This window comes from Bombina bombina, chromosome 3 (genome assembly GCF_027579735.1).
Source record: "Bombina bombina isolate aBomBom1 chromosome 3, aBomBom1.pri, whole genome shotgun sequence".
Taxonomy (NCBI): domain Eukaryota; kingdom Metazoa; phylum Chordata; class Amphibia; order Anura; family Bombinatoridae; genus Bombina; species Bombina bombina.
The window spans coordinates 954,207,987-954,228,210 of record NC_069501.1 but is presented as its reverse complement, the minus strand read 5'-3'; the positions used below and the strand labels follow the sequence as shown (position 1 = coordinate 954,228,210).

Sequence of the window (20,224 nt, the reverse complement as noted above, 5' to 3'; positions counted from 1 at the left end):
TCTCTCTTAAATTTTTTCCATTTATTATCTAGAATTTCATTTTTAATGTGTGTGATATTCGTAATTACCTCTTTCTGTCTTTCTCTAATTTTTGGATCATCTATATTTTTTGTGAGTTCATCTTTAAATTCAGTGATATTCTTTCCTATATTTTCTAGTGCTGCATTTCTAGATTTGATTAAAACTTTTAGTAGATCTAGGGAGACTTTCTCTAGAATTTCATACCAATCTTTATTCAAATCGTCTTCTAAGGTGAAGGTGCATTTTTTTTTATTTTTTTTTATTTATTTATTTATTTATTTTTTGCCCTCTTGGTACCATGGTTTTATCTAAATATTTTTGTGTAAATATAGCAGCACAATGATCAAGCTGCATTAGTTTAATATATATGATCTCATTTTTCAAGAGGCTGTAAAATGCTGCCCTGTATTATATACAGGTTTTGAAGTGACCCATTACAGTCACTTCTGTGTTTTAACAAGGCCAGAACTTAACTACTAGATTTGCTAGGTATTAGTACTGTGCGTTGTGGAGGAAGAACTGCTCAGTGTAACTCAAAGATGTAAGTCACATGAGAGAAGGATGCAGTCTTATAGAAATGGTGTGAAGGACAACACAGAATAGTGACCTAAGTGAGAACAAGGCAGAACTTGGACATACACTCCTGAGAGAATGGTAATTTGGCTTTGAGAGTGTTAGAAAAATGGAGATGGAAAGAGAGCCACAAAATGCAAACAATCCAAAGAATGTTATAAACAATTACCATAAATTAAATGTTTTCACTTATAATTCTGAACACAAATATGCAAACTAAATATTAGGCAAAAAATATATTCATGTGAGTTATTTAATACAACTTTCTATTGTTATTTTTCTTTTGTCTCCAGTGGACAGTATTAGTTTACTTTGTTCATTCTCTGTAAAGAAATCATCCCACGTTTTTATTTTATATTTTTTCAGGAACTTCCCAACTTTGGCAAACATTGCAAGAAAGCGCCAGATGCAAAAAGAAAGAAGAGATCGAGGAGACGTGTTAAAAACCGCTCAGTTTGGGTTGGTATTGAGTTGCATTTAATGATCTAGCTATGCATGTATGTTTTAATAATTAGTAATGTTTTACACCGTTTTGCCAGTGTATTACAAGAAAGCATAAATTCATTTGCACGAACAATTAAAAAAAAAAAAAAGATAAAGGTGCCACAGGGTTATAATGCTTTTGTTGTTTGTTTATTTTTGCAAAGTGCTTTTTTATTTTTTTCATTTAAACAAAAATATCAGTAGTACAACATTATATATTATTCCCCCTTCAGCAAATATTGCTGTTGGTGCCCAGAATTCAATATATATATATATATAATTTCTCCAACATTGGTGTGTCCGGTCCACGGCGTCATCCTTACTTGTGGGATATTCTCTTCCCCAACAGGAAATGGCAAAGAGTCCCAGCAAAGCTGGTCACATGATCCCTCCTAGGCTCCGCCCACCCCAGTCATTCTCTTTGCCGTTGCACAGGCAACATCTCCACGGAGATGGTTAAGAGTTTTTTGGTGTTTAAATGTAGTATTTTATTCTTCTATCAAGTGTTTGTTATTTTAAAATAGTGCTGGTATGTACTATTTACTCTGAAACAGAAAAGGATGAAGATTTCTGTTTGTAAGAGGAAGATGATTTTAGCAGACAGTATCTAAAATCGATTGCTGTTTCCACACAGGACTGTTGAGATGAAGTAACTTCAGTTGGGGGAAACAGTTAGCAGACTTTTCTGCTTAAGGTATGACTAGCCACATTTCTAACAAGACCATGTAATGCTGGAAGGCTGTCATTTCCCCTCATGGGGACCGGTAAGCCATTTTCTTAGTTAAACATAAAAGAATAAAGGGCTTCAAAAAGGGCTTAAAAACTGGTAGACATTTTTCTGGGCTAAAATGATTGCTTTACTAGGCATATTATGCAGATTCTAACTAATTATTGGTATTATAATCTTGGGGAACGTTTAGAAAAACGGCAGGCACTGTGTTGGACACCTTTTTCAGATGGGGGCCTTTCTAGTTATAGACAGAGCCTCATTCTGGGACTGTATAGGGGTTAAATGTATAAACGGCTCCGGTTCCGTTAATTTAAGGGTTAAAGCTCTGAAATTTGGTGTGCAATACTTTTAATGCTTTAAGACACTGTGGTGAAATTTTGGTGAACAATTCCTTCATACTTTTTCACATATTCAGTAATAAAGTGTTTTCAGTTTGAAATTTAAAGTGACAGTAACGGTTTTATTTTAAAATGTTTTTTGTGCTTTGTTGACAAGTTTAAGCCTGTTTAACATGTCTGTACCATCAGATAAGCTATGTTCTATATGTATGAAAGCCAATGTGTCTCCCCATTTAAATTTATGTGATAATTGTGCCATAGTGTCCAAACAAAGTAAGGACAGTAATGCCACAGATAATGATATTGCCCAAGATGATTCCTCAAATGAGGGGAGTAAACATGATACTACATCATCCCCTACTGTGTCTACACCAGTTATGCCCACACAGGAGGCCCCTAGTACATCTAGTGCGCCAATACTTATTACCATGCAACAATTAACGGCTGTAATGGATAACTCCATAGCAAATCTTTTATCCAAAATGCCTACTTATCAGAGAAAGCGCGATTGCTCTGTTTTAAACACTGAAGAGCAAGAGGACGCTGATGATAACTGTTCTGACATACCCTCACACCAATCTCAAGGGGCCATGAGGGAGGTTTTGTCTGATGGAGAAATTTCAGATTCAGGAAAAATTTCTCATCAAGCTGAACCTGATGTTGTGACATTTAAATTTAAATTAGAACATCTCCGCGCACTGCTTAAGGAGGTGTTATCTACTCTGGATGATTGTGACAATTTGGTCATTCCAGAGAAATTATGTAAGATGGACAAGTTCCTAGAGGTTCCGGTGCCCCCCGACGCTTTTCCTATACCCAAGCGGGTGGCGGACATAGTAAATAAAGAGTGGGAAAGGCCCGGCATACCTTTTGTTCCCCCCCCTATATTTAAGAAATTATTTCCTATAGTCGACCCCAGAAAGGACTTATGGCAGACAGTCCCCAAGGTCGAGGGGGCGGTTTCTAATCTAAACAAACGCACTACTATTCCTATCGAAGATAGTTGTGCTTTCAAAGATCCTATGGATAAGAAATTAGAGGGTTTGCTTAAAAAGATTTTTGTACAGCAAGGTTACCTTCTACAACCAATTTCATGCATTGTTCCTGTCACTACGGCAGCGTGTTTCTGGTTCGAGGAACTAGAAAAATCGCTCAGTAAAGAATCTTCGTATGAGGAGGTTATGGACAGAGTTCAAGCACTTAAATTGGCTAACTCTTTTGTTTTAGATGCCGCTTTGCAATTAGCTAGATTAGTAGCGAAAAATTCAGGGTTTGCTGTCGTGGCGCGCAGAGCGCTTTGGCTAAAGTCTTGGTCAGCGGATGTGTCTTCCAAGACAAAATTGCTTAACATTCCTTTCAAAGGTAAAACATTATTTGGACCTGATTTGAAAGAGATTATTTCAGACATCACTGGGGGAAAGGGCCACGCCCTCCCACAGGAGATAGGTCTTTTAAGGCTAAAAATAAGCCTAATTTTCGTCCCTTTCGCAGAAACGGACCAGTCTTTAATTCTGTATCCTCTAAGCAAGAGGGTAATACTTCACAACCCAAACCAGCCTGGAAACCAATGCAAGGCTGGAACAAGGGTAAGCAGGCCAAGAAGCCTACCACTGCTACCAAAACAGCATGAAGGGATAGCCCCCGATCCGGGACCGGATCTAGTGGGGGGCAGACTTTCTCTCTTTGCTCAGGCTTGGGCAAGAGATGTTCAGGATCCTTGGGCGCTAGAAATAGTTTCTCAAGGTTATCTCCTGGAATTCAAGGAACTACCCCCAAGGGGAAGGTTCCACAGGTCTCAATTATCTTCAAACCAAATAAAGAGACAGGCATTCTTACATTGTGTAGAAGACCTGTTAAAGATGGGAGTGATACATCCAGTTCCAATAAGAGAACAAGGAATGGGATTTTATTCCAATCTGTTCATAGTTCCCAAAAAAGAGGGAACATTCAGACCAATTTTGGATCTAAAGATCCTAAACAAATTTCTCAGGGTACCATCGTTCAAAATGGAAACTATTCGAACGATCCTACCTACTATCCAGGAAAATCAATTTATGACTACCGTGGATTTAAAGGATGCGTACCTACATATTCCTATCCACAAGGAACATCATCAGTTCCTAAGGTTCGCTTTTCTGGACAAGCATTACCAGTTTGTGGCACTTCCATTCGGATTAGCCACTGCTCCAAGGATTTTCACAAAGGTACTAGGGTCCCTTCTAGCGGTTCTAAGATCAAGGGGCATTGCAGTAGTACCTTACTTGGACGACATCCTGATTCAAGCGTCGTCCCTGTCAAAAGCAAAGGCTCATACGGACATCGTCCTAGCCTTTCTCAGATCTCACGGATGGAAGGTGAACAAAGAAAAAAGTTCTCTGTCCCCGTCAACAAGAGTTCCCTTCTTGGGAACAATAATAGATTCCTTAGAAATGAGGACTTTTCTGACAGAGGTCAGAAAATCAAAACTTCTAAGCTCTTGTCAAGTACTTCATTCTGTTCCTCGTCCTTCCATAGCGCAGTGCATGGAAGTAATAGGATTGATGGTTGCAACAATGGACATAGTTCCTTTTGCACGAATTCATCTAAGACCATTACAACTGTGCATACTCAGACAGTGGAATGGGGATTATACAGACTTGTCTCCGACGATTCAAGTAGATCAAAAGACCAGAGATTCACTCCGTTGGTGGCTGTCCCTGGACAATCTGTCACAGGGAATGAGCTTCCGCAGACCAGAGTGGGTCATTGTCACGACCGACGCCAGCCTAGTGGGCTGGGGCGCGGTCTGGGAATCCCTGAAAGCTCAGGATCTATGGTCTCGGGAAGAGTCTCTTTTCCCGATAAACATTCTGGAACTGAGAGCGATATTCAATGCTCTCAGAGCTTGGCCTCAACTAGCAAAGGCCAAATTCATAAGGTTTCAGTCAGACAACATGACGACCGTTGCATATATCAATCATCAGGGGGGAACAAGGAGTTCCCTGGCGATGAAAGAAGTGACCAAGATAATTCAATGGGCGGAGGATCACTCCTGCCACTTGTCTGCGATCCACATCCCAGGAGTGGAAAATTGGGAAGCGGATTTTCTGAGTCGTCAGACATTCCATCCGGGGGAGTGGGAACTCCATCCGGAAATCTTTGCCCAAATAACTCAATTATGGGGCATTCCAGACATGGATCTGATGGCGTCTCGTCAGAACTTCAAGGTTCCTTGCTACGGGTCCAGATCCAGGGATCCCAAGGCGACCCTAGTAGATGCACTAGTAGCACCTTGGACCTTCAACCTAGCTTATGTATTCCCACCGTTTCCTCTCATCCCCAGGCTGGTAGCCAGGATCAATCAGGAGAGGGCCTCGGTGATCTTGATAGCTCCTGCGTGGCCACGCAGGACTTGGTATGCAGACCTGGTGAATATGTCATCGGCTCCACCATGGAAGCTACCTTTGAGACAGGACCTTCTTGTTCAGGGTCCATTCGAACATCCGAATCTGGTTTCCCTCCAACTGACGGCTTGGAGATTGAACACTTGATTTTTTCAAAGCGTGGGTTTTCAGATTCTGTAATAGATACTCTGATTCAGGCTAGAAAGCCTGTAACTAGAAAAATTTACCATAAAATATGGAAAAAATATATCTGTTGGTGTGAATCTAAAGGATTCCCATGGAACAAGATAAAAATTCCTAAGATTCTATCCTTTCTACAAGAAGGTTTGGAGAAAGGATTATCTGCAAGTTCTCTGAAGGGACAGATCTCTGCTTTATCTGTTTTACTTCACAAAAGACTGGCAGCTGTGCCAGATGTTCAAGCATTTGTTCAGGCTCTGGTTAGGATCAAGCCTGTTTACAGACCTTTGACTCCTCCCTGGAGTCTAAATCTAGTTCTTTCAGTTCTTCAAGGGGTTCCGTTGAACCCTTACATTCCGTAGATATTAAGTTATTATCTTGGAAAGTTTTGTTTTTTGGTTGCAATTTCTTCTGCTAGAAGAGTTTCAGAGTTATCTGCTCTGCAGTGTTCTCCGCCCTATCTGGTGTTCCATGCAGATAAGGTGGTTTTGCGTACTAAGCCTGGTTTTCTTCCGAAAGTTGTTTCCAACAAAAATATTAACCAGGAGATAGTTGTACCTTCTTTGTGTCCGAATCCAGTTTCAAAGAAGGAACGTTTGTTACACAATTTGGACGTAGTCCGTGCTCTAAAATTCTATTTAGAGGCTACTAAAGATTTCAGACAAACATCTTCCTTGTTTGTTGTTTATTCTGGTAAAAGGAGAGGTCAAAAAGCGACTTCTACCTCTCTTTCCTTTTGGCTTAAAAGCATTATCCGATTGGCTTATGAGACTGCCGGACGGCAGCCTCCTGAAAGAATCACAGCTCACTCCACTAGGGCTGTGGCTTCCACATGGGCCTTCAAGAACGAGGCTTCTGTTGACCAGATATGTAAGGCAGCGACTTGGTCTTCACTGCACACTTTTGCCAAATTTTACAAATTTGATACTTTTGCTTCTTCGGAGGCTATTTTTGGGAGAAAGATTTTGCAAGCCGTGGTGCCTTCCATTTAGGTGACCTGATTTGCTCCCTCCCTTCATCCGTGTCCTAAAGCTTTGGTATTGGTTCCCACAAGTAAGGATGACGCCGTGGACCGGACACACCAATGTTGGAGAAAACAGAATTTATGCTTACCTGATAAATTACTTTCTCCAACGGTGTGTCCGGTCCACGGCCCGCCCTGGTTTTTTAATCAGGTCCGATGAATTATTTTCTCTAACTACAGTCACCACGGTATCATATGGTTTCTCCTATATATATTTCCTCCTGTCCGTCGGTCGAATGACTGGGGTGGGCCGAGCCTAGGAGGGATCATGTGACCAGCTTTGCTGGGACTCTTTGCACATTTCCTGTTGGGGAAGAGAATATCCCACAAGTAAGGATGACGCCGTGGACCGGACACACCGTTGGAGAAAGTAATTTATCAGGTAAGCATAAATTCTGTTTTTTTTGTTGCTTTTTAAGTCCCCTCCAGCCATCACCCTCTATTTTGGAGCAGGAAAAGATTTCCTTATGAACTATCAGCACACACACTTGACTTCCCCCATTGATCCACACATTCCCACATTACACTGTTTATAAACTCGTCTTTGATGCCATAAAATGGTAACCGTAAAGTGCAACCCTTTGAGAGGCCTTATAAGTGGTCCTGGGAATACAATTAATTGCACATCACTATACTAGATCTATATGTAAATCCTGTGTTTCAATGCTACAAAAAAAATCTAGAAACGATGGAAAAGAAATTGTAGAAATGACTTCATGAAATATTTAGGAGGTTAAGGAGCAGTTGCTATCTTGAGAGAAAGGGTTGAATAAACTGAATCCAGTGGCAGAAGAAGGTGTAGATATAAATTCCAATTGCCAGGAAGTGCCATTCTTAAAGGTATATGAAACCCCAAAAAATTATTTTGTGAATCCGACATCTTATCCTTTAAAAAAAAAGTTTCCAATTTACTTCAATTATCAAATTTGCTTTGTTCCCATAATATTCTGTGTTGAAGAGATACCTAGGTAGGCATCTGGAGCACTACATGACAGGAAATATTGTTTTCTAGTGCTCTAGCAAATGGATAACACACTTGCAAAATAGCTGGCATAAAGTTCTCTGAAAAGAGGGCAGCTCCTAAGCATACATTACTACACAAAGGAAAATGGATTATAGATTAAATTGTAAAGTTGTTAAAATTGCATATTTTTGTCTGAATTATGAAGTAAATTTTGGGGTTTCATATCCCTTTAAATAATTGTCTAAACAATTTATAAAAGTGTCAGTACAGTAAAAATAATAAGGTCTCAATAAATATATATATATATATATATATATATATATATATATATATATACACACACACACGAAAATTGACTGCAAAACCATCTATTCTTTTAAATAAAATCTTATTCACACAATATGGCCATATTCTGCTTAGCCAGTCACCAACTTACAAGGTGTCCCAATATTGACTGCTCCTAACACTACAGTCATTTGCCTTCATGGGCTGAATCATTCCTGCTTTTTCTCTTCATAATAGAATGAGACTCCCTGGCTTTATATACACAACTCCATTACACTGTCATGAGTACACCTGAGCTTGGGTGGGGTGCTTTAACCAATGGAAGATGATGGTCAGTCTCCCTTTTATTTTTAAATACAAATATAAAGTTAAGTTTAGCACACCTTACAAATAGTTTATATACACATCTTTGGGAGTGCTGCCAATGTGACCAATTAGTTACACAAAATAGGGGGTATTGGCGCACATGCATTTGCAAATATACAACACATTGTGTGTGTGTATTTATTATTATTTTTTGTTCATTAGAAATGCGAAAGCATTTACCTGCAAGTAGAGCTGTTTCTCAGATATTCTGTAACCATGGCAGCAAATATGGAAATTCTCATGCACGGGCACTGTTCTCATTCAGTCTTGTTAGTTTTTATTGTTAAATGTTTCATTATTACATTATGCAGAGATGATACTAAGGTTATGTTAGACATGCATTGTGCATATGGAAACACTTTATATAGTTGTATGTTCTGTCATAACAAACCCTTCTTCAGGGTTCACCAACAACAGGTAAATAATACAGTACCTATGATAATGAGGCATAACAACTGCTGGCTGCTTTGCTATTGGTAAATGCTTTTTATTTTTTCTAATTTTGCTTTTTATTGTCTGTAGTAAGATGAAGCGAATGTGGAAAGGCCGAGCAGGCGGTAGTGGTTATAGCCAAATTGGTAAACGGCACAAAAACCAAAACCAATCCAACACCTCAACAGAAGCAGATGAACAAGTGAAAAATAAAACCATTAAAAAGGAAGAAAAATATGTTGATCCCCTTAGCATGCTAGCTGGTAGTGATGTTGGTAAGTGTTTTTAATTGGAGAATCAGAATTTTTTTTTACCATTGTGTGCGTATGGTAGAGTATGTTTATGCTCACACATGCAATGTACACATTTTTGTTTATTCCAGTTTTATAGGGACACTAAACATCCTTATAAATATGACATTCCTTGTGTCCTACTGTAGAATAATATGTCTAAAGCAAATTAACATTGTTTGTTTTATTTGATGAAGCTAATCCAGGCTTGTTTTTGCAGAAGGTCATCATGTTAGAATAAAGTGCATTGTTTTACCGTTATCTGCTAAATCAAATGATGTAGCAGGCTTAGTCTTGAGAATTCTGCAATATGTATTTTGTAGGAAATGCATGAATTTTTATTACTGAATTACATGAAAAAGAAGAAAAATAAAGTACATAGCAAATTTGTTTTACTACTCATAACTAAATATTTTATATTACAAATGTAATGGTTTCCCAAAAATGTAAATTCCCAAAAATACAAGCAGCAAGAAAAATTCCAAGATTAATTATTAATATACCTGGGGTGGGGGTGGTTTTTAAATTTTCATGCTTCTACTGAGCATGCTCAGATTATATCGAAAAACATTATTGAACTTTATATCTCACCAACCACTGCTTTCTTTTTTACCAAGGAAAAAAAAAATAGTTTGTTGATAAAATGTGATAAAGGGAAGACTATGTTGTGATTGCTTGCATATATCTTTGTTTACTCCCTTGTTAAAGTCAGCTCCACAGCAGCAATGCACTACTTGGGTCTAGCTGAGCATCTCTAGTGCACCAATAAGAAGAGGCATATGTGTGTAGCCACCAATGAACAGCTAGCTCCCCTGAAGTGCATTGTTGAACCTGTGTCTGATTTTCACCAAACAATTTTGAAAAGAGAAAAATTTGATAACTAAAAGTAAATTGAAAAGTCTACTCTGTCTGAACCATTCAAATTTAATGTGACTTTTATGGCCCTTTCATACAAATTTTAAATATTTTATTTTTTCTACTTTTATATTTTTTTTCCTTACAGAATCCGACAAGGATGAAGCAGCAGGGAATGATCAAGCCGCCATAATCGTAATCCCAAAACAAGTGACATCTGGTTTAAGTAGATTAATTGCCAGCTATGCAAGCAGTTCAGAAAGTGATGATGAGCCAGAAGGTAAGTACTTAGCGTGGGTTTTGCAAGCGAGCAATACATTTCTAAGGTTATCAAGGCACCCATGATATCTTTAATACTGTTCAGTAAATGAGTAGTTTCCCATTTATTTTAATTGGTGCATAAAATCCAATATATACATTTGTAGAGTTTTTATTTTTTAAACACATATATGGATGATAATGATAATGCAAGGGATTTAACAAAGGACTAGATTGCACTGGCGATTTTAAATGTACTGTAAATCCCACTGTTACTTTTAAAACAACTTAATTAAAACATTTTCTGCTTTTTATAAACATAAAAATTCAGAAATACAGTATATTTGGCTAATATTTAAAGGAACATGAAGCCCATTTTTTTTCTTTTTAATTCAGACAGAGCATACAATTTTAAAAAGTTCCAATTTACATCTATTTAATTTGCTATGTTCTATTGATATTTTTCATTGAAAAGCATACCTAGGTAGGCTCAATATTAAATAACTTGTTAGCTTGTTCTATGGCGATTTACCATCTGGGTGCAGCTTTTTTTTTAGCCCAGTAATGGTTTTCACAGAGTAGAACTTTCCTATAGTATATCAGCCTGATCCCGCCTATTACGGTCAGTCCAGTGCCGAAATACCAGGCAATTCTTCTCTGAACAAGGAAACACTGTAACCTTAAACAATCGTTTCGGCCTTCATTGGGCCTTGTAATGGAGGTGCAGCCATATTCCTTTAAGCACACTGAGCAAGGAGTCTACGTCTGGTTGCCCCTTTTTTCCAATTGGGAGACATAATAAACATAGTAACGAATTAAACAGCTAACCTATATACATATGTTTTTTCTATGTGTCCTTGTGTTACACAATAATTATGTTTGTATGTATTTGAGCAAAGTTTTACTTAAGTGACCACTTAAAGGGACATTAAACATTAAATGCATTCCACACACCTCCCTCTAATTATGGGTGCCTACATTTTGGAGCCTAGGTTATATTTCAGGTATCTGAAGGAGATACTGCACTGGAATGTAGTTATATCTAGAATTCCGATGGCGGCACTCATGACTAGAGGAAGGTGGCGAATAACCTCAATAGTATGCTTACAAAATGTATTTAGTGTTTAATGTTGCTTTAAAAGTGTTTTTTAAATTTTGTGCCACTACCGTTCTTCCACATTGTATCTAATTATTCTGTTTATTTTAGAAATGCCAATCATGCATGTGGCTAAGGCTTTAGAGGAAAATAAAACTATTCTTCAAATGCACACTCCGAGTCCTGCTCAACGATTGGTAATGGAAAATACAAATAGACCCCAGAGTGTACAGAATGCAAGTTCAGAGAGCAAAGTGCATCACAACAAAAAACACCATAAACGTGAAAGGAAGCCTTTTAATACATCCACTAAACATCAACCTACTCTCCTGGAGATGGTAAAAATATTCAATCTTCTTTTTTCATTTTGCTGTTTTCTCTGTGTTGGTATCTAGTGCCAAATGCTGCAATTGCCAGAAAGGTCCTAAATTGCCAAAATCAAGTGTTTGAGATCAAGCAGGTTATTACTTTGACTGTTTGTTAAACAGTTAAGTTGTTTTAGGGATTTTAATGACTTATGTGGGGGTATATTAAGAGGTTGGATTTGAACAGTCTCCCCCTTTTATTCCTGTTTACAATGAGATAACTCCTTTACTACCCATTCCCCAGCTTTGCACAACTAACATTGTTAAAGTAATATACTTTATAAGATTTAAACCTCTAAATGTCTGCCTGTTTCTAAGCCACTATAGACAGCCTCTTTTCAAATACTTTTTTATTAGCTTATTACAAAAGGAGATTGCTTGTTCATGTAGGCCATATAGATAATTGTGCTCTCTCCCTTGAAGTTGGGTACCACACTGCACTAATTGGCTAAAATGCAATTCAATAGATAATAAATAAAAAGTAATGTGATCGGGGGCAGTCTGCAGAGGCTCAGATACAAGGTAATAACAGAGGTACAAAATATATTGATATAATCATGTTGTTTTTGCAAAACTGGTGAATGGAAAATAAAAGGATTATCTATCTTTCTTTCATGTAATTAGCAAGAGTCCATGAGCTAGTGACGTATGGGATATACATTCCTACCAGGAGGGGCAAAGTTTCCCAAACCTCAAAATGCCTATAAATACACCCCTCACCACACCCACAAATCAGTTTTACAAACTTTGCCTCCTGTGGAGGTGGTGAAGTAAGTTTGTGCTAGATTCTACGTTGATATGCGCTCCGCAGCAGGTTGGAGCCCGGTTTTCCTCTCAGCATGCAGTGAATGTCAGAGGGATGTGAAGAGAGTATTGCCTATTTGAATTCAATGATCTCCTTCTTACGGGGTCTATTTCATAGGTTCTCTGTTATCGGTCGTAGAGATTCATCTCTTACCTCCCTTTTCAGATCGACGATATACTCTTATATACCATTACCTCTACTGATTCTCGTTTCAGTACTGGTTTGGCTTTCTACTACATGTAGATGAGTGTCCTGGGGTAAGTAAGTCTTATTTTTGTGACACTCTAAGCTATGGTTGGGCACTTTTATATAAAGTTCTAAATAATTGTGTTTAAACATTTATTTGCCTTGATTCAGGATGTTCAACATTCCTTATTTCAGACAGTCAGTTTCATTATATGGGATAATGCATTTGATCAATCAATTTTTTTCTTACCTTAAAATTTGACTTTTTTCCCTGTGGGCTGTTAGGCTCGCGGGGGCTGAAAATGCTTCATTTTATTGCGTCATTCTTGGCGCGGACTTTTTTGGCGCAAAAAATTATTTGTTATTTCCGGCGTCGTTCTTGTCACCGGAAGTTGCGTCATTTTTGACGTTTTTGCACCAAAAGTGTCGGCGTTACCGGATGTGGCGTCATTTTTGGCGCTAAAAGCATTTAGGCGCCAAATAATGTGGGCGTCTTTTTTGGCGCTAAAAAATATGGGCGTCATTATTGTCTCCACATTATTTAAGTCTCATTGTTTAGTTGCTTTTGGTTGCTAGAAGCTTGTTCACTGGCATTTTTTCCCATTCCTGAAACTGTCATTTAAGGAATTTGATCAATTTTGCTTTATATGTTGTTTTTTCTATTACATATTGCAAGATGTCTCAGATTGACCCTGAATCAGAAGATACTTCTGGAAAATCGCTGCCTGATGTTGGATCTACCAAAGTTAAGTGTATTTGCTGTAAACTTGTGGTATCTGTTCCTCCAGCTGTTGTTTGTAATGAATGTCATGACAAACTTGTTAATGCAGATAATATTTCCTTTAGTAATGTTCCATTACCTGTTGCTGTTCCATCAACATCTAATACTCAGAGTGTTCCTGTTAACATAAGAGATTTTGTTTCTAAATCCATTAAGAAGGCTATGTCTGTTATTCCTCCTTCTAGTAAACGGAAAAGGTCTTTTAAAACTTCTAATTTTTCAGATGAATTTTTAAATGAACATCATCATTCTGATTCTGATAATGTTTCCTCTGGTTCAGAGGATTCAGTTTCAGAGGTTGATACTGATAAATCTTCATATTTATTCAAAATGGAATTTATTCATTCTTTACTTAAAGAAGTCTTAATTGCATTAGAGATAGAGGAATCTGGTCCTCTTGATACTAAATCTAAACGTTTAAATAAGGTTTTTAAATCTCCTGTAGTTATTCCAGAAGTTTTTCCTGTCCCTGATGCTATTTCTGAAGTAATTTCCAGGGAATGGAATAATTTGGGTAATTCATTCACTCCTTCTAAACGTTTTAAGCAATTATATCCTGTGCCATCTGACAGATTAGAGTTTTGGGACAAAATCCCTAAGGTTGATGGGGCTATCTCTACTCTTGCTAAACGTACTACTATTCCTACGGCAGATAGTACTTCCTTTAAGGATCCTTTAGATAGGAAAATTGAATCCTTTCTAAGAAAAGCTTACTTATGTTCAGGTAATCTTCTTAGACCTGCTATATCTTTAGCGGATGTTGCTGCAGCTTCAACTTTTTGGTTGGAAGCTTTAGCGCAACAAGTAACAGATCATAATTCTCATAGCATTGTTAATCTTCTTCAACATGCTAATAATTTTATTTGTGATGCCATCTTTGATATCATCAGGGTTGATGTCAGGTATATGTCTCTAGCTATTTTAGCTAGAAGAGCTTTATGGCTTAAAACTTGGAATGCTGATATGTCTTCTAAGTCAACTTTGCTTTCCCTTTCTTTCCAGGGTAATAAATTATTTGGTTCACAGTTGGATTCTATTATTTCAACTGTTACTGGAGGGAAAGGAACTTTTTTACCACAGGATAAAAAATCTAAAGGTAAATTTAGGTCTACTAATCGTTTTCGTTCCTTTTGTCACAATAAGGAACAAAAGCCTGATCCTTCCCCTACAGGAGCAGTATCAGTTTGGAAACCATCTCCAGTCTGGAATAAATCCAAGCCTTTTAGAAAGCCAAAGTCAGCTCCCAAGTCAACATGAAGGTGCGGCCCTCATTCCAGCTCAGCTGGTAGGGGGCAGATTACGATTTTTCAAAGAAATTTGGATCAATTAGATTCACAGTCTTTGGATTCAGAACATTGTTTCACAAGGGTACAGAATAGGCTTCAAGATAAGGCCTCCTGCAAGAAGATTTTTTCTTTCCCGTGTCCCAGTAAATCCAGTGAAGGCTCAAGCATTTCTAATATGTGTTTCAGATCTAGAGTTGGCTGTAGTAATTATGCCAGTTCCAATTCTGGAACAGGGGCTGGGGTTTTACTCAAATCTTTTCATTGTACCAAAGAAGGAGAATTTCTTCAGATCAGTTCTGGATTTAAAAATATTGAATCATTATGTAAGGATACCAACATTAAAGATGGTAACTATAAGGACTATTCTGCCTTTTGTTCAGCAAGGGCATTATATGTCCACAATATATTTACAGGATGCATATCTGCATATTCCGATTCATCCAGATCACTATCGGTTTCTGAGATTCTCTTTCCTAGACAAGCATTACCAGTTTGTGGCTCTGCCGTTTGGCCTAGCAACAGCTCCATGGATTTTTACAAAGGTTCTCGGTGCCCTTCTCTCTGTAATCAGAGAACAGGGTATTGTGGTATTTCCTTATTTGGACGATATCTTGGTACTTGCTCAGTCTTCACATTTAGCAGAATCTCATACGAATCGACTTGTATTGTTTCTTCGAGAACATGGTTGGAGGATCAATTTACCAAAAAGTTCATTGATTCCTCAGACAAGGGTAACCTTTTTAGGTTTCCAGATAGATTCAGTGTCCATGACTCTGTCTCTGACAGACAAGAGACGTCTAAAATTGGTTTCAGCTTGTCGAAACCTTCAGTCTCAATCATTCCCTTCGGTAGCCTTATGCATGGAAATTCTAGGTCTTATGACTGCTGCATCGGACGCGATCCCCTTTGCTCGTTTTCACATGCGACCTCTTCAGCTCTGTATGCTGAACCAGTGGTGCAGGGATTATACAAAAATATCTTAATATCTTTAAAACCGATTGTACGACAATCTCTGACGTGGTGGACAGACCACCATCGTTTAGTTCAGGGGGCTTCTTTTGTTCTTCCGACCTGGACTGTGATTTCAACAGATGCAAGTCTGACAGGTTGGGGAGCCGTTTGGGGGTCTCTGAAAGCACAAGGGGTTTGGGAATCTCAGGAGGTGATATTACCAATCAACATTTTGGAACTCCGTGCAATTTTCAGAGCTCTTCAGTCATGGCCTCTTCTAAAGAGAGAGTCGTTCATTTGTTTTCAGACGGACAATGTCACAACCGTGGCATATGTCAATCATCAAGGAGGGACTCACAGTCCTCTGGCTATGAAAGAAGTATCTTGAATACTGGTATGGGCGGAATCCAGCTCCTGTCTAATTTCTGTGGTTCATATCCCAGGTATAGACAATTGGGAAGCGGATTATCTCAGTCGCCAAACGTTACATCCGGGCGAATGGTCTCTTCACCCAGAGGTATTTCTTCAGATTGTTCAAATGTGGGGACTTCCAGAAATCTGATGGCTTCTCATCTAAACAAGAAGCTTCCCAGGTATCTGTCCAGATCCAGGGATCCTCAAGCGGAGGCAGTGGATGCATTGTCACTTCCTTGGAAGTATCATCCTGCCTATATCTTTCCGCCTCTAGTTCTTCTTCCAAGAGTGATTTCCAAGATTCTAAAGGAGTGCTCGTTTGTTCTGCTGGTGGCTCCAGCATGGCCTCACAGGTTTTGGTATGCGGATCTTGTCCGGATGGCCACTTGCCAACCGTGGACTCTTCCGTTAAGACCAGACCTTCTATCACAAGGTCCTTTTTTCCATCAGGATCTCAAATCCTTAAATTTGAAGTTATGGAGATTGAACGCTTGATTCTCAGTCATAGAGGTTTCTCTGACTCTGTGATTAATACTATGTTACAGGCTCGTAAATCTGTATCCAGGAAGATATATTATCTAGTCTGGAAGATTTACATTTCTTGGTGTTTTTCTCATCATTTTTCTTGGCATTCTTTTAGAATTCCTAGAATTTTACAGTTTCTTCAGGATGGTTTGGATAAAGGTTTGTCTGCAAGTTCCTTGAAAGGACAAATCTCTGCTCTTTCTGTTCTTTTTCAAAGAAAGATTGCTAGTCTTCCTGATATTCATTGTTTTGTACAAGCTTTGGTTCGTATAAAACCTGTCATTAAGTCAATCTCTCCTCCTTGGAGTTTGAATTTGGTTCTGGGGGCTCTTCAAGCTCCTCTATTTGAACCTATGCATTCGCTGGACATTAAATTACTTTCTTGGAAAGTTTTGTTTCTTTTGGCCATCTCTTCTGCTATAAGAGTTTCTGAATTATCTGCTCTTTCTTGTGAGTCTCCTTTTCTGATTTTTCATCAGGATAAGGCGGTGTTGCGAACTTCTTTTAAATTTTTACCTAAGGTTGTGAATTCTAACAACATTAGTAGAGAAATTGCGGTTCCTTCATTGTGTCCTAATCCTAAGAATTCTAAGGAAAAGTCGTTGCATTCTTTGGATGTAGTTAGAGCTTTGAAATATTATGTTGAAGCTACTAAGGATTTCCGAAAGACTTCTAGTCTATTTGTTATCTTTTCCGGTTCTAGGAAAGGTCAGAAGGCTTCTGCCATCTCTTTGGCATCTTGGTTAAAATCTTTGATTCATCATGCTTATGTCGAGTCGGGTAAAACTCCGCCTCAAAGGATTACAGCTCATTCTACTAGGTCATTTTCTACTTCCTGGGCGTTTAGGAATGAAGCTTTGGTTGATCAGATTTGCAAAGCAGCCACTTGGTCTTCTTTGCATACTTTTACTAAATTCTACCATTTTGATGTGTTTTCTTCTTCTGAAGCAGTTTTTGGTAGAAAAGTACTTCAGGCAGCTGTTTCAGTTTGAATCTTCTGCTTATAATTTCAGTTTTTTTCATTATAAGATTTAAACTTTGTTTTGGGTGTGGATTTCTTTCAGCGGAATTGGCTGTCTTTATTTTATCCCTCCCTCTCTAGTGACTCTTGCGTGGAAGATCCACATCTTGGGTAGTCATTATCCCATACGTCACTAGCTCATGGACTCTTGCTAATTATATGAAAGAAAACATAATTTATGTAAGAACTTACCTGATAAATTCATTTCTTTCATATTAGCAAGAGTCCATGAGGCCCACCCTTTTTTGTGGTGGTTATGATTTTTTTGTATAAAGCACAATTATTCCAATTCCTTATTTTTTATGATTTTGCACTTTTTTCTTATCACCCCACTTCTTGGCTATACGTTAAACTGATTTGTGGGTGTGGTGAGGGGTGTATTTATAGGCATTTTGAGGTTTGGGAAACTTTGCCCCTCCTGGTAGGAATGTATATCCCATACGTCACTAGCTCATGGACTCTTGCTAATATGAAAGAAATGAATTTATCAGGTAAGTTCTTACATAAATTATGTTTTTTACACAATAACAATTTTGGAGTTGACTGCCGCTTTAACATGATTTATGAAGCTGGCTATTGTTCAAAGACCTTATCTAGTTTAAAGTGTTGAAGAGGGGTTTGTTATATACTCTGTTTACTCTCCATGTCACATCACTAATCTGCCAACAGCCAGCACCATTGTCTAGGCAATGCTAGGATTCTCAAGCACAAACATTTTATTTGTAGATCTTTGCACTTATGAAATAAATGACCACTATTCTCTTTCTCTTCTAGTTATTGGCACAGGACATCCGTCATGAAAGGAATGTGATTTTGCAGTGCGTTAGGTATATTGTCCGAAATGACTTCTTTAATGTCATTGAGAACAAAAAGTCTTTAAATGGCACATCACATCACAAAACTGTTACTGCTTCAAATCACTGCTTGCTGGAAGAAAGTGGATCTCCTGACACTGCTAATGAGCAGGACATGCCTCTGGTATTAGAAAGTGAGCAGAATAATGGGATACTGAAAGAAGGGAGCAGCAGTCCAGTCTATGTTCAGACCTCTCAGTTGAATTGTGTGGATGAAGAGATTTGGGAAAGTTGCTGTGTATAAAACTATTGTGTATAAGTCCTGTTGTACACCTAGAGTTCTCCAGAGTGGAGAATACAGAATATTAAATTGGCATATTTTGCATGCTGACAAACTTTTTCACTGCCAAAACAACAACCAGTAGTGTAAAGATATATTTTATTTTTTAGTTTCATTAAAAAGATACCAAATTAAGTGGATCTTTAAAGTGAGTTTTTTTTTGTTTGGTAATTCTTATACCTTTTCTCTATTAAAGGGTGTTATATTAAAACTATTTCTTGTTTTTTTTTTTTCTTTTTCTCGTGTATCCCTTTAAATGTTGGATATGACCATTTTATTAAAATGTTATGTATCATTTTAAGGTAAGTCTTTTATTAAATATTTGACCTGTTCATCATATTAATGGGGGCATTTACATATAGCCTCATTGCAATAACTAGCAAATGTGGTCTGAACCACATTGATTAAACTAAACTGATTGCATACTTTTAAAATATGACAAATAGTAGGTAGCTGCATTATGTGCAGTATGTGCTATACAGAATAATACTTGTTTCTCCGAAAGAATGTAGGCCATATTAATGATAAAAAGCACCAAATACAATGGTGCCTTGTACACTGGAAGACATTGCAAGATCCTCTGTGAAGATCAGATTCTGGAAAAGTTCCCATTGGCCTTCAATTGACATATGATGTGGTCATAGGGAGGGAGGGACATTATTAGCCTTAGGGGGAAAAAAGTGAGAGAAATATACACTTAGGTGAAAAAAAGGAAATGAACCTCCAGTTTGGATCCCTGGCAAAAATGTGGCCACCAGAAAAAAAGAAAATGAATTGAGGTGTTCAAAGTGATAATGCTGAAAAACCTAAAGAACAATGTTCAGTCTAAAGGTGCAAATGAGGACAAAAGTGTCATACAATATATGCTCCAATGAAAAAAATAAAAAAAGTCGCAGAAGAATGTAAGATGAGACAGAACCGGAAAAGAATTGCAAGTGCCAGTATTTAAACCATGATAGAATTAAGTTGGCTGTTGTCCACATCTGATTGATAGTTAAAGGACATTGTACACTAGATTTTTCTTTGCATACATGTTTTGTAGATGATCCATTTATAAAGCCCATCTGGGAGTATTATTGTAAAAATGTATAGTTTTGCTCATTTTTAAATAACATTGTGCTTATTTTCAGGCTTAACCAAGCCCCAAAGTTTTAAATGTATACTGATGTCTATAGACTCTTGTTTATATAATGGGTCTTTTTATATGAGGGGGAGGGGGAGTGTCTGACTTTCATGTTTCCAAGCCCCTTTCAATGGGTGTCCCCAATCTAACCTCATCAACAGTGCTAAACTGTGAGCTTTTAAAGGGACAGTATACACTCATTTTCATATAACTGCATGTAATAGACACTACTATAAAGAATAAGATGCATAGATACTGATATAAAAATCCAGTATAAAATGGTTTAAAAACGTACTTAGAAGCTTTCAGTTTAGCTCTGTTGAAAAGGTAGTTGGAAAGCCCACTGCAAGTGGGA

At 37.9% G+C, this 20,224-nt stretch overlaps 1 protein-coding gene across 2 annotated transcripts in view; it reads left to right on the top strand.

Moving 5' to 3' along the window:
* NUFIP1 (nuclear FMR1 interacting protein 1) overlaps positions 1 to 18,957 on the top strand; it is a 71,687-nt gene extending 52,730 nt beyond the window's left edge. For both annotated transcript variants that reach the window (XM_053707991.1, XM_053707990.1), the window contains 5 exons: positions 961 to 1,053; positions 8,870 to 9,054; positions 10,073 to 10,204; positions 11,390 to 11,616; positions 18,387 to 18,957. In XM_053707991.1, coding sequence (XP_053563966.1) covers positions 961 to 1,053; positions 8,870 to 9,054; positions 10,073 to 10,204; positions 11,390 to 11,616; positions 18,387 to 18,710 — 961 coding nt within the window. In that variant the 3' untranslated portion in view covers positions 18,711 to 18,957. The remainder of the gene's footprint in view (positions 1 to 960; positions 1,054 to 8,869; positions 9,055 to 10,072; positions 10,205 to 11,389; positions 11,617 to 18,386) is intronic.
* Positions 18,958 to 20,224: the final 1,267 nt, after the last annotated feature.